The sequence below is a fragment of the Cyrtonyx montezumae genome, unplaced genomic scaffold (genome assembly GCF_038088225.1).
Source record: "Cyrtonyx montezumae isolate F1298 unplaced genomic scaffold, pur_monq_1.0 scaffold_24, whole genome shotgun sequence".
Lineage (NCBI taxonomy): Eukaryota > Metazoa > Chordata > Aves > Galliformes > Odontophoridae > Cyrtonyx > Cyrtonyx montezumae.
This window is the reverse complement of record NW_027071981.1, coordinates 2,308,376-2,333,927: the sequence shown is the minus strand read 5'-3', so window position 1 is coordinate 2,333,927 and position 25,552 is coordinate 2,308,376. Positions and strand designations below refer to the sequence as shown.

Genomic DNA, 25,552 nt, shown 5'->3' with positions numbered 1-25,552 from the left:
TTCTGCTCTGAGCTGCCATCTCTACTAGAACTGGGGGTAGTAAAGAAACCTTAATTTGAAAGAAACTTGAACCTGGGATTTCACCTGATGTGAAGATATTTAGTGCTACTGTCAGAAAATTCTGGCTCCGTATATTGAATCAGTCAGTCAGCATACACCATCTTTCTCCTCCAAATTTGATAAGCAGTTTCGAAATTTTCAAAACAACTGTAAGTCTGTTGGCTCAAGTCAGTGAAAATATCTTTGTTTTATAGTTGGAAAGGAGCTCGGTGCATTATAAAATCTTAACATAAAGTGTGCATGCAAATGGAACCTTACCAATTCAGCTGGAGCTTTCATATTCACTCTTGATAGTATTGAAATATTGTGGAGTTAGGAAGAAGCTGCTACTGCTTTCAATTTCCTTTAATGCAGATTATGGAGTCTTGCTGACCATGCCTTGATAGCTCGTTGTAATATGGAAGAAGCAGTGCGGAGTGTGTCTTTCAGTCCTGATGGATCACAGTTAGCACTTGGCATGAAAGATGGCTCCTTCATTGTTCTTAGAGTAAGGTGAGAAAATATTGCATTAATTTGTCATGCTGGGTTTTCTTTTTTGTTTTTTTGGTTTTTTTTTTCAGAGTAACTCAAAACAATTTTATAAAGTCTTCTATTCCTACCCATAAAAAAGTAAAAGTGAATAAATGAGAGTAAAAATTGAGCATATCCTTCTGTAATATTACTCGCTGTAGTTTGGCCGTGAGAAGTACACGTATGCTTTTTTCAAGTCTTAAGATCAGCTCACAGTAACAAGATTGATAAAGTTTATATGGTGTAAAATTATACAGATATTTAGTGAAATGTGCACAATAGTGATAACAGTTTAGAGAGAAATCTCAATTATCATGTTTCTGCCACATACAAGAATAGGCACTATCAAAATAATCCGTGATTGGACATTTGCTAACCATATGCAAATTTCCCATTTTTTAATAGATGTCAGGCATGTTTTACATAGGTGCATCTTATCCAGAAGGCATTTTTTGTCTGGAGTAATATATGGAAGATAAAAACAGATAAAACATAAAAACAGATTAAACATGAAATTGGCTGTGGAGTGAAATATCTAGCCAACCAAAATAGCGTGATTTCCTAACACCATAAGCTATTATAATTGACATTTGGAAGAGTTTACTACGCAAGATATTATCACTCATCTGCTTTTTAGGGATGCTGGATCCCTAGATACTGGAGGTATCTGGTCATAGCATGGCACGTAATCATATCAAACTTTACCAGTTTAATTCATAGCTGCTAATCTAAACTGTTCGTCTGTCTCCCTGGAAGAGTCAGTGTAGGGAAATGAATATCTCCCAAAGACAATTCTAATATGTTCTTGTGATGTGTGATAATCACTCCTTAATTGAAGTCTTTCTCAGCTTGCTATGTTTAAAAAAAAAAAAAGGTCTAAAATTATGAGAGTGGAATGCAGAGTGCCATTGTCAAGTAAAGTTGTTTCTAATTTTCCCTTTAAAGATGTGCTTATAGCCCATGAAAGCAGTAGGAGCTTATTTTGTGAAATCTGTTCTTGTTTTACAAGGTATCTCTCTCCATAGTTGTCGTAAACATTTATATATTGCATGTTCAAGAGTTCTTGTGAACTACAGTTTCACTATTTTCACTATTGGTTCTTACAGAGACATGACAGAGGTAGTTCATATTAAAGACCGAAAAGAAGTAATCCATGAAATGAAATTTTCACCTGATGGCTCTTACCTTGCTGTGGGTTCTAATGATGGCCCTGTGGATATCTATGCTGTTGCTCAGCGATACAAAAAAATAGGAGAATGCAGCAAATCTTCTAGTTTTATTACTCACATTGACTGGTCTGTGGATAGTAAATTCTTGCAAACCAATGATGGTGCAGGAGAGAGACTGTTCTACAAGATGCCATGTAAGTTTACAAGTATGAACATGGAATGAACAAATAAATTTCTGTGTTGATCTGAAGTAAACAATACAAATATCCTATATATAGAGTGCATTTGCAAGCAGATTTTTGAGACTGGGACTTACAGAATACTACAGTTTATTTTTAAACCCACATTCTCAGCATATACCCACCTTCAGCTTTGTTGAAGTAAAAGCTTTCTCTTCATTTCTATTTACACAAATTGTATGCTTTTATTGTAGCAAACTTTTACAGGTTAACTCACTTTAAAACTAAATTTTGCTTCACAGGTAACTACTAAAGCAGTTCATTCCCTGGTGCGTTTCCTTCGTGATGAATGATTACAGTGTTAGTGATTGTAAGAATAGAAGAACCAGTTAACTTGTTAATAGAAAGAATGTTCAAACTGACACTGCTAAGCTTTGACAGAGTAATTCAGTACTGCAACAGCCCTTATCCATGCGTGGATCATAGTGGGGAGCATGCAACAGAAGTCCAGAACGTGTTGGTAACAGCTGTGACTGAAGTAGCCCAGCCCAATCTGCAGAGGATTATTCATAAATAAAAGATGCCACAGTGTGTTATCATCTATGTTATATCAGTACCTCTTCTGTTTCTGCAGTAAAACTCAGAACTGTAAAAAATACTATCAGTTTGTGATGGAACTGCAAAATGGGCTTGGAATAAAATCAGAAAATTCTCATTCACGCATGGAGTAAGATTTATATTCACCTCACCAAAGTAAATGAACAAACAAATTAATTTGTACTAAATGTGTAATTACCCTTTTCACATTTTATTAGGAACCACAGCTGCACTGACGCATATGCCCAGTCATTATCCTTACAGTCCAGCTTGTCAGGACCTCTTATTTAGGGACTGTCCTGTAAAAATATTTTAATTCATCCATTGGGATATAATTGATTTATTCTTACTTGTAATTGAAAGTGCTTTCTTCAGAAGAGATTGTCAGAGAACAGAGAGAATTTTTGGGTAAGATTTTGTTCTTATTTGAGCTAGCATGTCAGTCTTCTTAATGTGGGGAATCTAGGTTGTATTCTTCTTATCCAGATTTATCTGAAGGTTAATTACGAACTCAGCTGACTGTGCCTCTCTGAAAGGTAGATGCTCTTGACTCCAAGCAATTACTCAGTTTCAGTCAAAATCTGGATTTCCACTGACCTTGGGGGAAATATCTTTATCAAAAGTAATGCAAGAATGGTTTAAGCCTTATTTAATTGTATTTATAGCTATAATTTATACATGAACAGTTTGAGTTCAGTTGAATTCACTTTAAGTTTCCAAACTCATATCTTCCCTTTACTTTCTTCTCTTTAACACATGAGTAAATGCAGAATACATGGATTTAAAGAAACGATGATGGTTTTGATAGCTATTAATGAGTAGTGCATAGGTAAACCCCCAGGCATATCAAATTAATCCAATCCATCACATATTTAGGATGTGAGTCTTTAGCTTTAGGTTAAAAAGCCTGGGATAGTCTAACCAAGATATCCACTGGGCTGTGCATTTCTGATAACTTTGTGTCATTCTAGGATGAAAGATGCTCTCTATTTTTAGCAGTTATGAAAACAAACCAAATAACTACAATTCATTAATTTCAAATATTGCATGTACGTTTTCTTAGGCCTTGCTATTTAAGCTAGGTTCATGCTGAGCCTAATGCCTGATCCAATTCAAATTTCACAGCAGTACAGTTAAATTTTGAAATGAACTGTCAATTTCTTTGTAGTTGACATCTCTTGAAATACTTGAAATGTGTTCAATTATGCCTGTTCCATAGAACCACTTAATAGATAGTTCCAACTTTTTTCATGTTTTTCTTGAAAAGTCTTTTGTTTTAAACACAATAGTTTCTGTTCTATTCTGACTGTTCTGGTCAGTTTCTGTTATTTGTTGCTGGTATATTAATACTAATAATAATATCTTTGTCATGAAGCAAATCATGTACATGAAATGTATGAAGAGGTAAATGGATGGAAAAAGAAAAATGAGTTTTACAAAAAAACAAATGATTAAACAAAATATTCACTTGTGTATTTTCAGCTGGTAAGCATCTAACTGGAAAGGATGAGATCAAAGGAATTCATTGGGCCTCGTGGACCTGCGTGATAGGATCTGAAGTAAATGGTATTTGGCCTAAGTATACAAATGTGACAGATGTCAACTCTGTGGATGGTAATTACAACAGCTCGGTGCTAGTGACCGGGGATGATTTTGGGCTGGTTAAGTTATTCAGATTTCCATGCCTGAGGAAAGGTAAGGCAGTATTTTGTATTTCTGAAGAATACAATGTTTGCGTATTTTCTGATGATGTTAGATTCAGGTATATAATTAAACTTCCTATGCGAACAATTCACGTTAGTTTTGTTGGACATACTGATGAGATTTTTATAGGTTCATAGGTTCATAAGGTTGGAAAGGACCTACAAGATCATCTAGTCCAATCATCCTCCTATCACTATCCCTACCCAACTACTAAATCAAATCTCTTAGCAATTTTACTATTCCCTTTTACTTTCATATCTAGCAATTTCCTGCCAATGTATTTGTACTTGTTTGAAAACCATTGAGAACATATAGCTTAACCATGTAGGTATTCTGTTGCTTCCTTGTCATCCAAATTTATGCTGGTAACATTTTCACAAACCTCATCAGGATTTTACTTCCTTGTTTGAGTTGATATTGGTATATTTTCTGGTGCTGCATTTGGATTATTGTGTATTAGTATGTATATAATTCATATGAGCGTTGATGGCCACAAATATAAAACTTTATCTGTACAGCTACATTTATCTGATACAGCTACAAATACTTCCTGCCAAGATTTAATTATTTTTCTGAAAACTAAAGTAAACATATTTCTTGAGGTATTTTATGCCATTTTTTCTTACATAATTACTATCAGAGAAACGAAACAGCTGTTTAAGTATTTTTTAACTTTCATTTCTGTTTCCTAGGAGAAATTAGATCCTGTTTCTGTTAAATGTCTAACTTTACCAGCTATCATGGTTGTTGTTTTTTTTTTTAATTCTTCCATATGAACAGTTCTATTTTTACCTTTTAGGAGCTAAATTTAGAAAATACATTGGCCATTCAGCACATGTAACCAATGTCCGATGGTCCCATGATTTTCAGTGGGTTTTAAGTACAGGAGGTGCTGATCACTCTGTTTTTCAGTGGCAGTTTATTCCTGAAGGGATAACAAATGGCATCCTTGAAACAGCTCCACAAGGTAAAAATGATGTTTTCTAAGTTATTTATTGAATAAAATCAACAGAGATTACAGCAATGATGAAACAGCTTTTAGCAAATTGAGAAAATAGTTTTATTCTGATTCCTTGGAACGTTGTATACTTATGTGTGGGGACTGCTGAGTCACAGCCTGAACTTCTGATTGAGCACCTGGAGAAAAGACCTGGTCAGCTCTGGGAGCACAGGTGAAGGCAGTTCACCTGTGTGACTGGAAGGGGTGGAGCCAGGCTGCACTCCTCTTAGACCTCATTTAAGTGCTGACTGCCACTGAGGAAGTATCTCTTGTTGGAGATTCCTTCTTTTGGAGTTCCTTCTCTGTGAGCCAAGACTTTTCAGAGATGGATGAGTATTCATTTTTCCTTCCTTTTTGTTGCATCTCCTTGTATGCGCTGTTCCCTTTGTCTTTACAAGTAAAAAACCATATAAAATATGTAATGCTAGTTTCTAAAACATTTGTTCCCTTCAATAGAAGGGCAAAAAAATCAGTTAATACCTGCAGAATTGGCACAATGCTCTTATTATAGTGAATCTTCTTAAACACAGGTGATGATCACACTGGAAGTTTTTGTTTACCATTTTTCAATGATTGCTCCAAAATCTGTTAAGAAAATATTCATCCTTCTAGTGATGGCCATGTGCTAATAACTACTTACTTATTCTCTTCCCCTCTGCCCACATCCTGCTCTGGGCACTGAAAAAGGGGAAACAGAAATTAAACCTGACACGTTTGGTCACCTCCTATGATTCTTACAAGCTGCTTTTGATTCCAAAGTTGTACTAAATTATAATAAAAGCATCACATGGTATTTCCTTGTAATTAGGTGTCTGCTATGTGTTGTTTATTTTTATGCAGAGGGTGGGATTGATTCCTACAGCGAAGAATCAGATTCAGATTTGTCTGATGTGCCAGAGTTAGATTCTGACATTGAGCAAGAAGCTCAAATCAACTATGATCGTCAGGTGAGTAAAAATTAATACACTGTGCCAATTATCTGACAAGTTATTGTAAGTATTTAGTAAAGATAAGTAAAAGATTTCTAGCATATTCATCAGCCTGCTCTAAAAAGATTTTGATAGTGTTCAACTGATTATGCAACTGATAGAAAATAAAAACAAGAGTTTCTTTTGTCTGTAGATGAGAATTTGAAAGGGTTTAAGCATATCTGTAAAGGCAGCTACATGTTGAAATAAGGAATATAGCTTACTAAGTCAAACATTTTGTGGGAGCTCATTGCTGTCCCCACTCCCTTGGTACATGTTAGAAAAGACCTTTCTGTCCTATTAAATTGAAAAATGTGATTTGTAAGATGGAGATCATGGATTTTTTATTTATTTTTTAATGGGTTCTCCATAGTCCAAGCAAAATAATCCTCTTACTGAGTGGAAAGCCCTCATAATATATTTATTTGTGACAGATTCTTTTTTATTACCACTGATAAAACTTCCAATAATTAAAATCTCTCTGATTTACGAGAAACAAGTAAAATTGATCTCTAATGGCCACTTGATACACTTTCTTTCCTGTTTTTTGTATGACTGTGTCTTAAGATAAATTTAAATAGATGGTTTCCATGCAAGAAGAACACAAGTGACTATCTCTACTACATTGACTTTTATATTTTCCCCCCCCTCAGGAATTGTACTACACCATTCCACTCTATTCTTAACTTGTAGTGTCAATTTATGATAATTGTTCTATTATTTTGATTAAAATAAAAAATCTAACGAGTATCCTTTTAGCTTTGAATTTTAAAGTGTTTAAAATTCTATTAAATCTTAATGGAACTTCACAGAAGGGTTTAGCCTGACTTATGCACAAAAAATGAGGCATATAAGACTGATTTTGCTTTGACCAGTGTGACTAAACATTATTTAGAGTCATTGTGATTACTTTCATAAACAGGAGAAGCAAAATAGAGTTTGGGATGGTCTAATTCAGATCCATCTGTTTACAAAGTCAGAACACGATCTTATTTCTATATGAAAACCTACTTCAGATATCAGTAATTATTTCAAACTCTACTTGGTGAAAAACAAATAAAATCACTGTTTCTTTTACGATCATACTCCTAATGTGTCTCTTATTTTTTTGCCTTGGACTTCTTGTGATTTTACTGTGGTGAATACTTAATTAATTTTGCACCTACTTGGTTGCTATAGGCTTTTCTGGTGCTCAGGGCTTTGCTGATTTTCATGATATTGACTGCCTCGCAGTCACTGTTCTTTATAGCAGTCTGTGGTGTGGAAGGGTGCTGTTTGTTGTGAAGGCAAGGGATTGGCAGTGTCAAATTCTACTCTCTCTCCCACCTGATTTTGCTTCTGTTTTAAAATACTTGGGGCCTGATGTTTGGAAGTCATTATTGTGGGAAGATTATTTGTCATTTTGACATGTTACCTGAGCGATTGCAATAGTGAAAGAGCTTCTGTAGACCAGACCTAATCTCATACTATGTACCTGCTCAGAGAATTCAAAATATGCAGTGAGCTGGGTTCAAGTTAGTTTGGGTGACTTAATGGCTGACATGGAGTTGCTTTCTAGAATGCTGATGGGCCACCTCTAACGTTCCGTGCTTTATCAAAAAAAAAAAAAAAAAGAAAAAAGAAGCTATCTTTTGTCATTTCTCTGCATTTTATAGATTGATTCTGCATTTTATAGATGGATTCTGCATTTTATAGATTGATTCTGCATTTTATAGATTCTGCATTAAGTGGCTCAGGGCTTTCAGCCAAGTGCTTATTTTATCTCTTTATTCCGGAGATTAGTTGTGTTTGCCAAATGAAAAATTTATCCACCCCAGCCTTTCTTTTACTCCAGAACTGTCTGGTGTGCTTATCCCAGCCTCCTCCTTCCCCTTTTCTCTTGCATGCAAATCAGACAGCATTCTCCTCCACGCTGTGTGTCAAAAAGAACATCTGGAATTAAAAACTGAAAATGAAAAAATAATTTTAGACAGTTAAGCTAAAATGTTTCAGGCAGATTAACGTATGTCAAAGCTAGAAGCAACATGGAATAGGATCTTAGACAGGAAATGTGAGACATCATCAAGCATATAAGCTACACAGAGGAAAATCACTTGTTAGAAGAAATCATTTATAAAAGCACTTGGAAATTTACAAATATGAATATTATTTTTTGAAGTGGGCATGGCTTTTTGTAGTGGAAGTGCTAAGTCATGGCCTCAAGCAGTGATTGAGCACCTGGTGGGAAGGCAGGGGAGTTCAGGTGCATGCAGTGCGATGCACCGGAGTGACAGAAAGGATGGAACCAGGATCCACCCCTTCCCAGACCTCATTTAAGGGTTGGCAGAGGAGGCAGGGGTATCTCACTGGAGATTCCTTCCTATCTGTATTTTTCTAAAGGTAAGCAGCTCTTTTCCTTCAATTCTGTGTCCACAGCTGCTGTATTTGGGCTCATCCACATTTGCTGTAGCTAAAGACTTTGCCACCTGCTATTATTGTTGTACTTTCCATCACATTACAGTTCTACTTTATTTTTCTTCTTTTTTTTTGCTGAGTTTATGGATGAAGAGGGAGATAATTTCTTAGCTATTGAGATAAATTAGAAAACAGTAGTACTTAAATGCTTTTTCAGTAGCAACATTTGCTGAGGAGCAAGGGTAAATAGTTGAGAATGTTCAAGAGAAAGTACGGTTTATATGAGTGATAGACAAAATGTGTGAAAGTTCTATTTAGTAATCATTATCAAAAACTTATCTCAAGTTATATGAACACTTTCCTTCTAAAATCCAGCAGACTATCTTTGGAGTCAGATACAGTTCCCTGGAGCCAACAGTTTAATTGTCCTTTGTGGAAAAATGAAACAAACAGGAAATTTAGATGCAGATAACAAAAAGAATAAAGCCCTATCTCTTTGATATAATGAATTTTGTTTAATGGCACAGCTTTCAAGAGGCCTCAAACATCAGCAATCCCATGGAGTTTCAGAATTCCTGGAAGATTTAATTGCATGGTGTCTGTGTCCTTAGTGTTACTTATAAAGTTCTCCTTTGTGATTTTTGGATATATTGGCAAATCACTTAAGTACTGTTTGCCACTGTGTGTGGCATAACCATAATCTCTAGGCAGAATTAGTTCATTGTAAAATAGAATAATAGGTCTTTTCAAGCCTTGGTGATTCTACAGGATCATCCAGTGTTCAGCTTTAGGTACACTGAAGTGCATTTGAAGTTAAAAAGATGTTTAGGGACTTAACAGGTTAAGTCAGTGTTGTGAATCCTTTTCACTATCAGGCAGTTGAATCCTGTAGAAAAAGTATGCTCTGCTTCAGAATAATCCCATGTCCTTCATGGGTCAGGGATTCCTCTGGATGACATTTATTTTTACCATAAAGAGTTCTGTAGGGATGAATACTGATTTACTCTTTGTTCTAATTGAGCATCACTTAAACAGTGTATTTGGTTGTAAAATTTGCATGCCTTTCTTGCATATATACAGATATTCAGAAATATTTGGAGCCATGTCATTAACTTTAACAATTATCCTTCAGGTATACAAGGAAGATCTACCTCAGCTGAAACAACAAAGTAAAGAGAAAAACCATTCTGTTCCCTTCCTTAAAAGAGAACGAGCGCCTGAGGACAGTTTAAAATTGCAGTTTATACATGGGTACTGCAATCTTAAATAATGCTCTTTCTTTTTTTTCTGATCATTAAAACATTCTAACTATTGTAATCATTAATATCAGTGCTTACTCGCAACTAATTTATTTGTCACTGCTGTAGATAACTCATGGCATATCAGTCATAGATCTTGTTTTCTTTCAGTTGCCTTAGTTAAGGAACAAGAGAAGATTATAATAGATTATAATACTATAGCCATATATTAAATAATGCCTCAGGAGTACATTTTATAAAACTACCTTCTATTGACTCCGCCTTATATTTTCTAGAGCAAAGATTGTTTCTGATTGCTGTGGTTTGTTAAATTGTCTGACAGCTTTGTTCTTGAACCCAAATCCCTGTAAAACTGGGTGTAATTCAGTGCACATTACATATTATTTCCTGTGGTGTCAGTTCTAATTTAGTTTGGTGCAAAGTAAACCGTGAAGATTGATTTTTTTGGTGGGAATAGCCTCTCTGCTTATGTAGTGAGATAGATTTGAGGCAGCAAGGTTGACAGCCTTATTGTACTCTTATCAAATTAATTTGCACAATTTGTTATGCAGTGTACCAGGATATTTTTTAAACAGAATTTAACTTGCTTCATATTTACTTCAGTTACAGGGGCTATGACTGTCGAAATAACTTGTTCTACACGCAGACTGGAGAAGTAGTGTATCATATTGCTGCTGTAGCTGTTGTGTATAATAGACAACAACACTCTCAAAGGCTGTATCTTGGTCACGATGATGACATCCTCAGCCTAAGCATTCACCCAGTGAAAGACTATGTTGCTACTGGGCAGGTAGGTATTCAGCAGGGATGATTTTAGAAGATCATGAGTTGTCTTTACAATTCGTAATTAGGAGAACTGTGGATTTATTATTTTACATTCACTTTGAATTTCCTCTTTTATCTGTGAAGCGTGGGAGCTGTATTTTATCTACATCCTGAGCGTTTTTGATGTATTATTAGTCAGTCTCAGTATTTTGTACTGTAATAGCATTCAGACACCTTACTTGGATATTTTATATGGGGAATTCTATTGAAAAGTTAGCAGACTTTTCCAGACTAAAATAGACAGTATTTTTAAGGGAGGACAGGGATGGCAAAGTGAGGGAAGAAGAGACAGCCGTTAAGTGTAGTAGTGGGTGCAGTTTCTCAGTACAGCGAATCCCTTGTTCACAGCCATATTATAATGGTGTTTACATACATCAAAACAGAAATGAATCTTAATAAATGATTTTGAAAAATGTGGACTTTGGAGTTACAAATGTAAATTTCCTACTTATAAGGAACGACAGGAAAAAATGTTCAGAAGTGTTATACAGAAGCTGGCTAACAACTGTGTGAGACAGAATGGTAGAGAAACAAATACACTAGTTTTTATCATTAATTAGTAATGGAAGAGTGTAAAAGTCAAAGGAAAATACTAGACAGACCTGAATAAAAGAGAATGCTCAGAACTTGAACTATAAAGTGGCTGACATTGCCCACATTGCTAAGGACTGGAAGTAGAACAGTTAAGCTAGAAGAGCTCAGTTAAGGATGTTGAATTTAAATTGATGGCTATGCTTGCATTAAAAATATCGGAAAGAGTACTGTTTTTAGTCAGAGATACAAACAGAGATACAAACCTGGAGTGCATAGGGAGATCTTTGATGCATCAAAAATGAAGGTAATTGGAAGGTAAAGGAACCTGATGAGGTTCAGTGAAGGCAAGTGTAGTGTCCTGTACCTGGGGAGGAATACCTACATGCATCTGAATAGGCTTGAGGATGACCTGTTGGAAGGAAGCTCTGAGGAGATGACCCTGGCTGTCCTGGTGGACAACAGGTTGGCTGTAAGTACCCATGTGGCCAGGAAGGCCCATGGTATTATGGGGTGCATTCAGAGTGTGTCCAGCAGGGCAAGGGAGGTGGTCCTTCCCTTCTGCTCTGCCCTAATGAGGCCACATCTGGAGCACTGTATCCAGTTTTGGGCTTCTAAGTTCAGGAAAGACAGGGAACTACTGGAGAGAGTCCAGCTGAGGGGCACAAAGATGATCAGGAACTGGAGTATCTCTTATATAAGAAAAGGCTGAGAGACTTGGGACTGTTCAATTGGAAGCAAAGGAGGCTGAGAGGATACTCATCAGCACTTAAATTTCAACACAGTGTATATTAAGAGGATGAGGCCAGGCTCTTTACAGTGTTGCCCAGTGACAATACAAGGGGCAATGGGAACAAACCAGAACACAGGAAGTTCCATCTGAGCATGAGGAAAAATTCTTTCAAGGTGAGAGAGAACTGAGTCAGGCTGCTCAGAGAGGTTGTGGAGGAGTCTCCTTCAGTACAGACATTCAGAACCTGCCTGGATGCTTTCCTGGGCAACCAACTGTAGGGAATCTGATTTAGCTGGGGATTGGACTGGGAGATTTCCAGAAGTACTTTCCAACCTCTATGATTCTGTGAGAATTCAAGGCTGGCAGCCCAGATGGACCTTTGGGATGGAGAATACAGTAGCTTTAAAGGAAGCTGAGGGGCATGAGGGCATAGCCTGGTGAGGAAGAAGGTTCCACTCTTGGAAATAATAAAAATCTAAGACTGAAGAGTATGTAGGAGTGAGTGATAAGCTTTGTACTGTGGAATAATTTTATAAAATGTGAGATACAGAAATATGGGAATATTCCAAGGAAGAAAGAAACTCTTCTTCAGACAGGGAAACTGAGGTCAACTGTTTCCTGTTGTTGTTGTTCTGTTTGGTTTTTTTTTGGTCAGGGGGATTTCTACGTCCCTGATTTAAAAAAAAAAAAAAAAAAAAAAAAAAAAAGCAGAACGAGCTAGACATAAAACCACAAAACTCAAAACAGGACATGAGAAAGTGTGTCTGGAAAGTCACTGACAATGGGTGGGGGAAAACTTAGATAAAGTGGGCTGTATGTATGAATATGTAGAGAATGGAAGGGAAAAAGGTGATAAAATAAGGAGATTAGGGAGAAGGTTGTGTGGGCTTTCAATTCTAAGTGGAGATCCCTGAGAATGAAGAATGAGGGTATATGCAAGGATGGGTAAAAGAAGAGTTTTATTTTGGAAAACCACCAAAGTTGACTGGTTCTGTGATCCAGTTTACAACATGGAGGCAGATATGTTTCTTCTGCCACAACTAATGAGGTAATGAACTTTTCACAAGGTTCTTCGTGTACTTTTCCTTGAATGCAGTATATCAAAGGTCTGTACTCTAGTGTGCCTGAAATGAGTTGTGATACAGAAAATAGACTGTGAAAAAGATAAAATACAACCACTAGAAAAGTAGTTACCTCTGGAGTGTGTTGAAGCTGTGGTAGTGCTAATTACTGATATTGGTGTGCTTTGAACTTTTATGAGCAGATATTCCGTTTAATCCTCTGATTCAGGTTGGAAGAGATGCTGCTATTCATGTTTGGGACACACAGACACTGAAGTGTTTATCATTACTCAAAGGCCAGCATCAAAGAGGAGTGTGTGCACTGGATTTTTCAGGTACGTTGCTCTGAATGATTAATTAAAAAGCTATCCTCTTGGTGAAGTTTTTATTTGAATAGCTGTGACAGTTTTTTTCATTGTGTAAAATGGCCATTTTACAGCCATTGCAAGTCTTACATAAAAGCCTTCTGACTGTCAAAAAAACAGTTTGAACAATGAAGTCAGTTATAGGACTTCATGATCAATCAGTAATTTTTTATTGTCTAGTTTGTAATGCAAGTGTACAGCTGGGGCTCATATGGCTGTCTGCATGGTGGCAAGAAAAATAAAAAGCAAGCAGAGCTCTCATTTGAAGTATACAAATGAGATGGCAGTGTGGTCTCCAGGCTCATTCAGTTCTTCAAATTTGCTAACATTTTTCAGTGAGTTCACAGAAGCAGATATGATAAACAGTTGTCTGCTGTTTCTCTTACTTGTCATTCATCCCAGAAAGACCAGAGTTCTCAGTCCTCAAAGGGTAATTCCTGTGTTCAGCATTGACTCATTCACATGATTTTGTTTGTATAAAATAACTTACAAATCCATTACCCCTTTTTCTGTTTAAAAAAAAAAAGTTTGTTTTTTAAATTTAGAGTGGATGGTTTCTCATTCTATGGTGTTACCTATGTAGGGTGCAGTGATCCTACATTTATATTATTACACAGTCATGGGAAAAAAAGCCTTTGTCATGGTAGGGCAAAGCTTAAAGCATTAAATGGACAGATATTATCTGTCTGTCACTCCTCTCAAATATAAATGGGAAGGAAATAAATGCACATCTTGAAGTAGCAGTCTAGTCTTGCTAGGAGTCTTAATCCCAGTTTCAAACGTGACTTGGGTGGTTAGTCACAGATGAGCCTGACTCTGGAAAATAGTACAGAAATTATTTAGAGCCTTTATTCATAAGCTCTATATTCTCAGAAAAGAGTACAATGTAACACAGGATTTAAGTAGTGATTGCAGCCATTTCTGTAAGCCAAAAAACTTGTGGTGCGTGCTTGTGCAGTACTTGGAATGCTGTGCATTATCAGATTAAACATTTATGGATAATTAATGAAACAGTGCCCAACTCCCGTGTGCTGTTAAGCAGGAGAAGGTTCTGAAGTCCTTGGTGGGAAAAGAGTGGGGCACATCTGAGGTTGTAGTCACTCCAGTATGTTAGTTTTTTTGTTTTGTTTTTGTTTTTTAAGGAATAAGTGAGCAAAGCAGGGCTTTCTCATTCTTTTCTGCAAATTGTGGCAATGGCCGCAGAAATGATAAAGGGCCTGGAGCATTTTGCACATGAGGAAAGGCTGAGTAACCTGGGTCTGTTCAGCCTGGGGAAAAGAAAATGGAGAGAGGGACTGACAAATATTAATAACTATCTATAGGGAGGTGGGAGGCAAATGGATGGGGCCAGGCTCTTCTCAGTGGTGTGTAGCAATAGGACAAGGAACTTCCTTGAACATAGGAAATTCCATACTAATATGCAGAAGTACTTCACAGTGCAGGTGATGGAGCACTGGAACAGGCTGCACAGGGACGTGGTAGAGTCTCCTTCTATAGAGATATTTCAGGCCCATCTGGACACCTACCTATGTGCCCTATTGTAAGGTTCCTGCTTTAGCAGGAGAGTTGGACTTGATATCTTTCAGTCCCTGCAATTCTGTGATTCTAACAGTGTAATAAGTTTTGAGTTCACGGTCTTGGAACAAAGTAAAATTCTAAAATTCTGCTTGACTTTATGAGCTCCGTTCTTCTTGTGGCCCCAGCCCTTAGTGTGATATACCCATTTTACCTTCAGATTAAAGCTGTCCTACATCACACACAAGTTATAAAAGATTTTAAACGAAGTCTAACAAATATTGTGGCCACCCACTTCTTTAGCTTAACTGTCTTTTTCTGAACTCACTTCTAAACAGACTTCAGTTAAGCATGACCTATTTCACATTCTACTCTGTAGTAATGTAAGAATTTGTGATGGCACATTAGATCATATTTATTAGACAGGACTATATGAAGGAACTTTTACTTACACAAAGATAGGTCTGTGGAAATAACTCGTATTCCATTGTCAGAAGAGGAGCCTTGGTGTTCATCCAAGCAATGTGAAATTGCTGATACACTGCAGCGTGAAAACTAGTAAATTTGATGCCAGGAGAACAGGAAATGGATAAGTATGATCTGATGGACTTAGTATGTGTAGATGTTTAAAAAAAAAATATATATATATCATTGAGAACCCTATTTGTACAAGATTTTATATAGTAAGGAAATAATTTGTACATTCTCATTAAAATCTGATTTCTGTCCAGTTAGTTGCACACTATGTTTTAGATGTATATACGTTTATAAAATCATTAAGAATAAACTGATCACATTCTCTATGGGTATAAATAATTGTTTGTTTGTTTAATGTATCACTGGCATCATTACAGTGTTGCTTTAGATCTAATCCTGAGAAAACACATTGAAAAATGACTTCTCCATTTCCAAACTAACTGACTTTAGTTAAGGTTCTGGATGTTGAATGGGGCAAATGCTACAGGATCAGAGGGCTGGTTTGACCCCACTAAGGTAGTTTTCCTTGTGTTAATAACAGATATTTCCAAATTAGTTACAGGTTACATTATATAAAGCTTAAAAAATAAAAATGCTCCAAACCCCAAAGATGCCTTTTTTTTTTCTTTTTTTTCCTTTGGCTGAGTATAGTTGATCTGGAGGGTAACTTTTTTATTACCCTTTCTCTCTGCCCAAACTTTCAAAAGCATCTGCTATTGGCAATACTGAAGTCAGTGCACAGGGCTGGATCATTTTTGTAAGACAGTTCTTATCATCTTATGATTCTAATACTATAATTATGTTCATGCAGTGTTTGATTATGCCCTCTGGTGGAAAATTTAACATCTATAGAACTGGATATTAATCAGAATATATACTCTATATTAATGCATAAAGCCTGTTTGAAGTGAATAAAGTTTAAGCTGTATTCTTACAAAAATATTTTGTCAACCATGTTCTCTTCAGTCCTTTGAGTTATCTTTAAAAATTATCATTGAAATACACAAATGCATCTTTCCTAAAGAAATAATATGTAAGATGCTAAATACTGTGAGGCCAGTCCAGCTGTGAGAGTCTGTTTAGCCTTGTGGACTCTGAAGTAGTTCTAGTGGAATAATTTGTACCAGTGACATGTTTTCCTCTTCTTTCATTTATAATATCACTTGAGATCAGTTTACAGTATATTTGTTGTGTTTGTTGCCTGCTGTATTTTCAATTAAAGGGTAGTCACCTTTAAGTACTGCTTTTGTACAGCTGATGGAAAATGTTTGGCATCTGTTGGGCTTGATGATAATCATGCCATTGTGTTTTGGGACTGGAAAAAAGGAGAAAAGCTAGCAACAACCAGGTAAGAGTGCATCACTGTGTGTGTCCTGCAATGACATTTTTCTGAATTTAATCATCTACATGTGTTACTTCTTATAGGAAAAAGACAGCACACCTCTCTGAAAACAGAATGGTGTTTTGGAGCAATTTATCCAAATGTAAAGGTTTGGGAACTGCAAGTTATTGTTTGGAAATCTTGTGAACTTTTTCTGGCAAGACTTCCCTCACCTTTCTGTGAGGACTGCTATTTAGATATGGAAGTTCACTTATTGATTCTCCACTTGTTAATATTTTCTCATAATTTTATTTCCTGATTCAGAACAGAACTCATAAAATTTAATATGTTCATTTATGTACTAGTTTGTACACTGGGTTAAACTGTTGTATACCTGTGGCCCTTTTTTCTAGAAAGGAAAAAGGATTGTCTAGAATATATAGGTTTTTCAACTTCCCCTGATTTTTTCATTCCTTGTGAATCAGCTCTTAGCAGTTCCTCATGGGAAGCTCTTTCACCAGCAGCAGAGAAGCTTTTGCAATTGCTTGAAGAGACCATTACTGGAAAGAGGGTTGCACTATAGTTTGTTGGTTTTTCCCTCTGAAAGATTGAATGGCAAAGATTACTTTGTACTTAAAAAGAGACACAGTTCTAGCATGAGAACTTGATCTTACCCTGGGGTAAACCTTGGGTAGCTCTGGGTATCAGAATTAATGTAGATCTAAGCATGGACTTATATATCAGGAAGGCAGGGAGTTTATTTCATCCACTGTCTATAACTGTGTAACATACAAATCCTTCTGACTTAACAAATACTAGAGAATTGCAAAATAATGCCTGAAAAATATAACATACTTTTAGTATTATATTTTGACTTGTTCCTCAAGAAATAAAGTTTTCTCCTGGCAGCGTTAACTGCTAGTAGTGTACCACAAAGAAATAAATTTTGTATCCAAGTGTGTGTATGACAATATATTATATAGATAATTTTCTCTCATCCTATTAGGCACCAAGATTTTAAATCCTATTTAAAACTTGTTATGTGTAAGGCATGCATAGAAAATTTGTCTGTGTTGTAAAACCTTTTCATTTGCTTTAAGTCCTGGTTTTCTTCACTCCGGACCTACTATGCTTCAAGCACACAAGTGTAGCAATACCTCATATATTACCGTGGAGGCCATCTAAGCTTTTAAAAACAAGATAGTGATGGACTGTAGCAGCTACCTGTCTCATGTGGCTCACAGGAGAGATGCAGAATCAAGTACTCAGGTTCTTCTCGGTGCAATTATTTATATTTTAACAGTTCCTACAGGCAAGTCCTCACTCTGATTGGCACACTAGGACATAAAAGAGACAAAAAACTAACATGAGTGTTTAGATGTGACACTCACATGATCTTTGCAGGCAAGAATAGATGGATATCTCACTATTGTATGGACCCACATCTAGAGGGCTGAACCTGAAACATAAACTGTACATTCCCTGTTTACAAACACTCATTTATTTTTGTATATTCTTGCTTGCTTGCTTTTCTCAGTGTGATTTTACTTCTGCATGACTTATCTATTTTCTTTTGATGTCAATATATGTATGTTGGAGTATATTCTCATTTTTATTTTTTTGCTTAAATTATGTAGCTGTTTCCCTATTTATTTATCTTAGATTTACAACTAAACAGTTTCATTAAACCACTAAGGGGAGCATTGTCAAATTAATTTACAATCTAAATCAGTAAACATTGTGCTCTTCCTATTTCTTCATTCTGTGAGAATAGGTGTCCCATGTCCATCCCTTGTATCACAGGAACACAAACTGCACAGGTTTCTATGCCTGCTATAGTCTGACCCTTGTGGGAGATTGAGGTCGAAAAGTAGGCCTTACATTTGCAATACATATCCAGTTCTCATGTGCCAGCGCTATTCATCCTATGACATGGGTAGACATACTCTTACAAGGGAACATCTGCACTGGCTTGCAGTTCGTTTGATTCTGGACATTTTGACTGCATGATGAATTCTTCTAGAAGAGGTAATATGACCTGCCTGAAAAGAAAGGCATCATAATAGCAAAGTAGCAAATCAGGGGTAGGAAGAACTCAATCACCTTTTCAAGAGTCAAAGGAGTAAGGGTCTGGTTTTTGTTTAGACTCATTCAGGAAAATACTGAAAGCAAGATTATCAGGGTCAGATGACATGTATTATTTTTAGGTCTCCTAGACATGTCTGATTAAAATCACACATCTAATCGTAGACTCATTTGAATTGAAAGGAGCCTATAAAAGTCATCTAATCCAATTCTCCTGCACTGAGCAGGGGCAGATAGGTCTGCTGCTCAGAGCCCTGTCCAGCCTGGCCTTGGCTGTCTGCAGAGTTGGGGCACCACTGCCTCTCTGGCCAACCTGTGCCAGTGCCTCACTGCCTTTATTGTCAAAAACTTCTTCCTTATATCCAATTTAAATCTCCCTTTTAGTTTGAAACCATTTCCTCTTATTCTATTACAATAGATGCTGCTTAAGTGTCTGTCTCCTTCTTTCATATAGCTTTACTTTAGATATGGAAAGGCTACTTCCAGGTCTCTTGGGTGGGGGGGGTGTTCCACCCTTGAGATCACTTTTGTTGCCTTTCTCTGGACACGCTCTTAAAAGGTCCTCCTGTACTGAGCACTCCCCATCTGGACACAGTGCTCCAGGTGAGGTCTTACAGCATTGAGCAGAGGGGAGATCCCCTCCCTCACTCTGCTGGCCGTGCTGCCTTTAATGCAGATGTAGTTGGCTGGGCCTCCGAGGGAACAGTGCTGGCTTATGCCCAGTTGCCATCCTCAAGTAACCCCAAGTCCTTTTCAGCAGGGCTGTGCTCCATCCTTTGTCCCCCAGCTTGTATTGATAGTGAATGTTGCCACGACTGAGAGGCAGGCTTTGCACTTGAATTTGTTGAATCTCATGAGGTTCTCCTGGGCCCCGCTGCTTGAGCCTGTCTAGGTCTCTCTGATTGGCATCCTTTCCCTTGGGCTCAAACTACTGAACCTGAACGTTCAGGTTGAGGAAAGCAGAAATTTTTGCATCTAGTGTTTTATAAAATTCTGAAATAGAACTAGTTGCTATATTGCAACTAAGAATTTTATTTTCTTTTTGTAATGGTGGAACTTAATTTTACAAATGTCTATCAGTTCATACACAAACAAGAATAGCTTTGCTGAGGAACTAAATTTGAAGGTGTATCTATTTCTTAGTGAACAGTTTTCTAGATTATAATTTTATAATTTAATTTAGTTTTCTTCTTGAATCACAATAGGTTTGAGACTTTCTTGTGTTTTTTAGATAGATGACTTTAATTATTTACTAACCAAGTTTTTATCCCTTTAAATATTTATGTTGCCCTTCGTAATTTCTTCTAATTGCATTGAACTTCGTTTCCTGCCTCTTCATTTTGACTTCACAGAACTGAAATTCAGAACTGAAATTTTTAATTCCCTACATTAATGTAGTCCAATTCATACCCAGTCCATAATCAGCTATGTTTTTCTCTGTTGGTCAGATTCCCAAGGCTAAACCCTCACTGATTAGAAATATGGTTCTCTTTTTTTGTTAGGTAGGGTAATGATGGCAAAGAGAAGGCTGAGATACCTCTGTGAGTCACCTGCCAGTCATGATGTTAGAGATCCACGTTGTTTTAGCATCCGGAGTACGACAAGTTCTGATGATTAGTTTCTTGTTGCTGAAGACTGTCTTTGGATGGTCCAGTCCTATGAAATAATTGTTTAAACAGATTACTTTGAAATGTTAAGTAATCCCTGAATTTCTTTAACTTTTTAATTCTTATTACAGGGGTCATAAGGATAAAATATTTGTAGTGAAATGTAATCCACATCATGTAGACAAACTAGTCACGGTTGGGATGAAGCATATCAAATTCTGGCAGCAAACAGGTATCATACTGAATGTTTTCTGTTTATTTGATGATTTATATCTCATTAATTTAGGGACACTGTATTCTCTGTTTAATGATTTGTTTTATCTGTAAAAGAATGTTCCTGCGATTCAGCAAATGCCACAATATTCCTGTCTCTTTGGAAGTTATTTCTAGCTAATTGGTTTTTTTAATTCTAGTCATAGTATTGTGAGTTTCTCCTGAATTAGCAAGCATCCTTGGCTCTCAGAAAACATACAATCCTCTTAATTTGCTCAGGCAGTATATAACTCTTAGTGTGAAAATCCCAGCCAGTGGCACACTGCTAAAAAACAGATAAAGAAACAACCAAAAAAAAATATTAATTGCATGACTCTAAGAAGTTACTGAGCTTACACTGTAATTTACAGAGGTTCAAGTGCCCTCAGGTATAAAATACTTTTTTTTTCTGCAGTTTTTATGTTTAGGGTATTTTAAATACTTTATTGCTGTTTGCCAGGTTGTATTGCATTCATTTGCATTAAGCAGTATTTTACTCCAAGAATAATCTCTTTGCAGTATTTTTGAAACACAATTGGCTGGATTTGACTGAGGCAAGGATAATATTGGATGGATGTATGATTTTGTAGATGTACATGTAGTTTTGCCTAATGCTCCCAATTCACGGGCAGATACAGCATTCTAAACCAAGGTGAGCTCTGTGGCTGTGGCACAGTAGGGCTTTTTGGCAATCTAAAGATGAAGAAATCCTGCCTTTCGTTACACTGAATTGCTGTCAAATTCTCAGTGGCCGATGGGCAACTAAAGCAAACCTATCGTTGTTGTTGTGATAAGCTCTGAAGAGCTTGGCAGGCTGTTCTGTACAAAAATGTCCTACCTGCCCTTGTATTTATTCTTCTATGCAGTTTGTCACCAATTGCTTGGAAGTAATGATCTGAAAGGTACAGGCTGTGCTGCTTTAAAACTCTCATTGCCGGACTGATTTGCCTTTAGTGTGCTTTCCCCTTGTGCACTGTTTTCTTAGGCAGTCATGACAGATTATGAGGTCAAGACATTTGGCATTTACAGCACAATCTGAAGTATAAGGGGCTTTTGTTGATATTGCAGGAGGAGGCTTTACGTCAAGACGAGGAATGTTTGGAAGCAGTGGAAAACTGGAAACTATGATGAGTGTTTCGTATGGGCGAATAGAAGACTTAGTTTTCTCTGGTGCTGCTACAGGAGACATTTTCATCTGGAAGGATACCCTATTGCTCAAGACTGTGAAAGCCCACGATGGACCTGTATTTGCAATGCACGCACTGGATAAGGTATTTCTCATCTTTTGTGATCCAGTCATCTTTATTATTTTTGTTTCTATATCTATGTCAGTATTATCACTAACTTAGGCAAGCAAGATTTCAGGAATGCAAAGGTTTTATTTTCCAGGGCTGATTATTCCTGACATCAGAAGTATTTTCCTTCAGATGCATCAATGAATCTTTAAAAGAAGCTGAGACAAAATAGTGACGGTACACAAGAGAGGTAGTCTCTAACTTTTACCACTAGGAATTCATTCAACAATTTGAAGTTGCTGATAATTGATATTCTTTCTAATATTACAATTTCAACAAAAAAATTATACTACATGGAGAAGAACATTAGCTGTAAATATTTTGTATGTGTTAAGGACATTGTAGATCCCTCTGTCTCAGTCCTTTCCTGACCTACTTGATCGCTCCTGGCTTCCCATCAATTTTTCTGTTTGATCTTGGCATTCTATCTTTGGAACATCCTCTTTACTTATGTTTATATTGGTTAGTGATTTATGCTGTGTTATGCACTGTCTTGGCACAGGCAGAAGAATCTGCCAAGGGAATTGTTCAAAGAATCAATGCCTATACATCATTATAACTCTTGTTTAAAACATCAGTTAATTTGCAATAACTCAAGAAGCCAGTATTACTACCTGCTGCCACTTCAGAGGATGAAACACTTATTTTTCCAGCATTACTATTTACAGTAGCAGACATTCTGTATGGTTATCAATCTGTACAGGACTGAACTCTAGATAAGCAACTCTCCAAATCTTCTCTTCTTACAGGTTTTCATTCATCAGAATAGGATCCAGTAGTTTGAGTTGGACATTTTCCAATTTAATCCATCCTCAGGAGGATTTCTGCTGTATCTGTACATGTCTTTTTATATACTAATACCAGCTTGCTGCTGTTTATACATGTTTTTCATACTGTGATCATACAGGGTTTTGTAACTGGTGGAAAAGATGGAATTGTGGCACTTTGGGATGATATGTTTGAAAGGTGTCTGAAGACATACGCTATTAAAAGAGCAGCACTATCTTCTAGTTCCAAAGGTATTATTTTTCATTGTGTTTTAATAAAGACTATATGCATGAAGGCTGGTTAAATAACAGTAGTAAATGTCAAATCATACCAGAACACAAAAGGAGCATTACTAAACTACTTACTATTCTGTGCTGGAGGTTTTCCTTTTTGGTTGAAATATTGCAGTGTTTGTCATTTTATAGTTTGATCTGATGTTTCCTTCTCTATTCCTAGATATTTAGCTTTGTTTTCACCAAAGAAGTGATTTTAGAAAGAAATACCACAGAGCTGTGGTTTTTGGCTATTTCAAGATATGTGTAGCAACTAGTTTCCACAAGTGGCTAGATTTCATGTATGAGGAATAGGGTCTGTATGATTTGGGAAAACCTGTTCAATTGTACTTCCCTGGGTATTGGGGTGGAAGTCTGTAAAGTGATATTCATAGATACTGTCCAGATTGCTACAGCTTGCTGAACTGCTTCTATGTTAAGACAGTAAAACTCCAGTCTTTATATTGCCACAATACTCATGCAAGCTCATCTCCTGTGAACTGTTAATGAAATCCACGGACTATCTAGTATTTTGATTATGTAAATTTATCTCATGTTTCATAGCTGATTTTAAACAAGTTTTAATTATATAAGCTGTATAAACATTAGGTGAGACAAGGTTCTTTTTGGTTTCACACACACACGTGCACAAAAAGGCAACCCTAAAATCTCTATCCTTTGATCCTTCAGGTTTACTTTTAGAAGACAATCCCTCTATTCGTGCCATCAGTCTAGGACATGGCCATATCCTAGTGGGAACTAAAAATGGTGAAATACTTGAAATTGACAAAAGTGGTCCTATGACTCTGCTTGTTCAGGTACAGTGTGAATCTTCCTATCAAAAATGTTCCTGGTAGAAATATGAAACATCATGGGATTTCCTCTGTCATTTTCTTTCTGTTTTCATTAATCCTGTTGGCAGCCACCATTCCTTTCCTCGCACAGACAGAAGCTGATTCTTTATGTAAGTGATTTAGAGATTCACAGTGAATTACATAATTCTGAAGCAAAACAAAGAGTCCATTAAGTTAAATTGGTAATGACCCAGTAGAGAAAAAGGAAAGTTAGAAGCAGAGCTAACTGTTTATTTTACAGTGTTGATGCATTTGCTTTTATTGAGATGAAGTAGTCTACTGTGAAAGTTCCTGTATTTGTGAAAGACTACTTTAGTCGTACCATTTTTCTGCAGCAACATGCAGTTCTCATTGAAGGTGTTGCAGAGGATAAAAATATTTCTTCTGACAAGACAAAGGATTTTGTGAAGTTTGAATTCAAAAGAAATTGACATGCATGTGTCCTTTTATGTATGCAGACTGCTCTGAAAGTAGTGCCTCCTATTTTATTGTGTTGACCCACGACATCAGGGACAAATGTTGGTGTGTTTCAGCGGTGTCAAGAGCAGCAATGGGTCACCTCTGCTGGTGTAGATTTTTATCACAGTGGCATGCAGGTTCTTGCTCATTGCCAGGAAGAATGCATAGCTAGTGGTGATGGCTATGTTGAGAAATAAGGTGTTGCAGTGAGAATTTGCTCTGTCAAATAGTGCTGTTGTGTTCTTTGTAGCTCTTTGATTTATTTCCAGGAAAATACAGTGACCTACTTATTTGGTATTGCTTTTACTGTCTTTATTAAGCATGCTGTCTATATGTAGAAATTTGTGTGTATCATTTACTGAGGTATAACTTGTCAAGTTTTACTTTATGTTTTCTGTAACTGTCTAAATTATTTTTCACAAAAATATGATGTTTACTTTGTGATCAGAAATAACTAAAAAGAAAATCTTCCAGATATATATTGCTTTTATGACAGCATTAGTAAGATAAATGTGAGAATTTTTAATTTCCAAATTATTTTTAATTAGCACAGCAATTTGGAATTGCAATCTTATAATAATATCACAATCTCATAATAATTTATGGACAGGGTTTTTATCAGGGTCTGTTTTGATAGGACAAGGGGAGATTTAGATTAGATTTAATGAAAATGTTTTTGACAATAAGGGCAGTAAGGTACTGATATAGGTTACCCAGGAAGGTGGTGGGTGCCTCTTCCCTGGAGACAGCCAAGGTCAGGGTGGATGGGACTCCGAGTACTAGATCTGTCTGTAAATGTCCCTGTTCATTGCAGGAGAGTTGGACTAAAAGACCATTAAAGGTCCCTTCCAACTTAAACAGTTCTATTACTGTACCATAATATAGTTCACACAGCTTGTTGTGATTTTTATGATAAAGAGAAGTTTTATTATTGTCAACCAGCTTAAATTGCATGTTTGCACGCATTAGCTTGAGCAGAAATACATGATCAAGATACCGGGGACAGTTCCTTCCTTTTCAGTTTTGAATTGTATTTTTCTGTTTCAAAAAACAAGGCAGTTGCCAAACTGAAATCCAGTCTGAGAACAGTAAAAAATGGTTTAACAAGTGACGTGCAAGTTGAAGGAAATCTAGAAATGCAGGAAGAGTGATTAAAAATTTTAAAACTGCGTTCTGAGGAAAGGCTAGAAGAGCTAAGTAGGTGTACATTGGCCAAACAAGTTCTCCAGAATCTATGAAGTTACATAAACCTTGCAGACATATTTTAGGATTTCAAGATAAAGTCCTCTCTT

At 36.6% G+C, this 25,552-nt stretch overlaps 2 protein-coding genes across 4 annotated transcripts in view; one reads left to right on the top strand and one right to left on the bottom strand.

Moving 5' to 3' along the window:
• The window catches only part of CCDC88A (coiled-coil domain containing 88A), a 271,485-nt gene that overhangs the window by 48,160 nt on the left and 197,773 nt on the right, over positions 1-25,552 (bottom strand). The window lies entirely within an intron of this gene.
• EML6 (EMAP like 6) overlaps positions 1-25,552 on the top strand; it is a 113,655-nt gene that overhangs the window by 57,305 nt on the left and 30,798 nt on the right. The window contains exons 8-20 of the mRNA XM_065739453.1: positions 415-552; positions 1,677-1,933; positions 3,998-4,210; positions 5,019-5,186; positions 6,060-6,166; positions 9,714-9,832; positions 10,444-10,630; positions 13,220-13,325; positions 16,602-16,695; positions 20,492-20,592; positions 21,681-21,883; positions 22,815-22,926; positions 23,638-23,765. Of these exons, the coding sequence (XP_065595525.1) occupies positions 415-552; positions 1,677-1,933; positions 3,998-4,210; positions 5,019-5,186; positions 6,060-6,166; positions 9,714-9,832; positions 10,444-10,630; positions 13,220-13,325; positions 16,602-16,695; positions 20,492-20,592; positions 21,681-21,883; positions 22,815-22,926; positions 23,638-23,765 (1,933 nt within the window). The remainder of the gene's footprint in view (positions 1-414; positions 553-1,676; positions 1,934-3,997; positions 4,211-5,018; positions 5,187-6,059; positions 6,167-9,713; positions 9,833-10,443; positions 10,631-13,219; positions 13,326-16,601; positions 16,696-20,491; positions 20,593-21,680; positions 21,884-22,814; positions 22,927-23,637; positions 23,766-25,552) is intronic.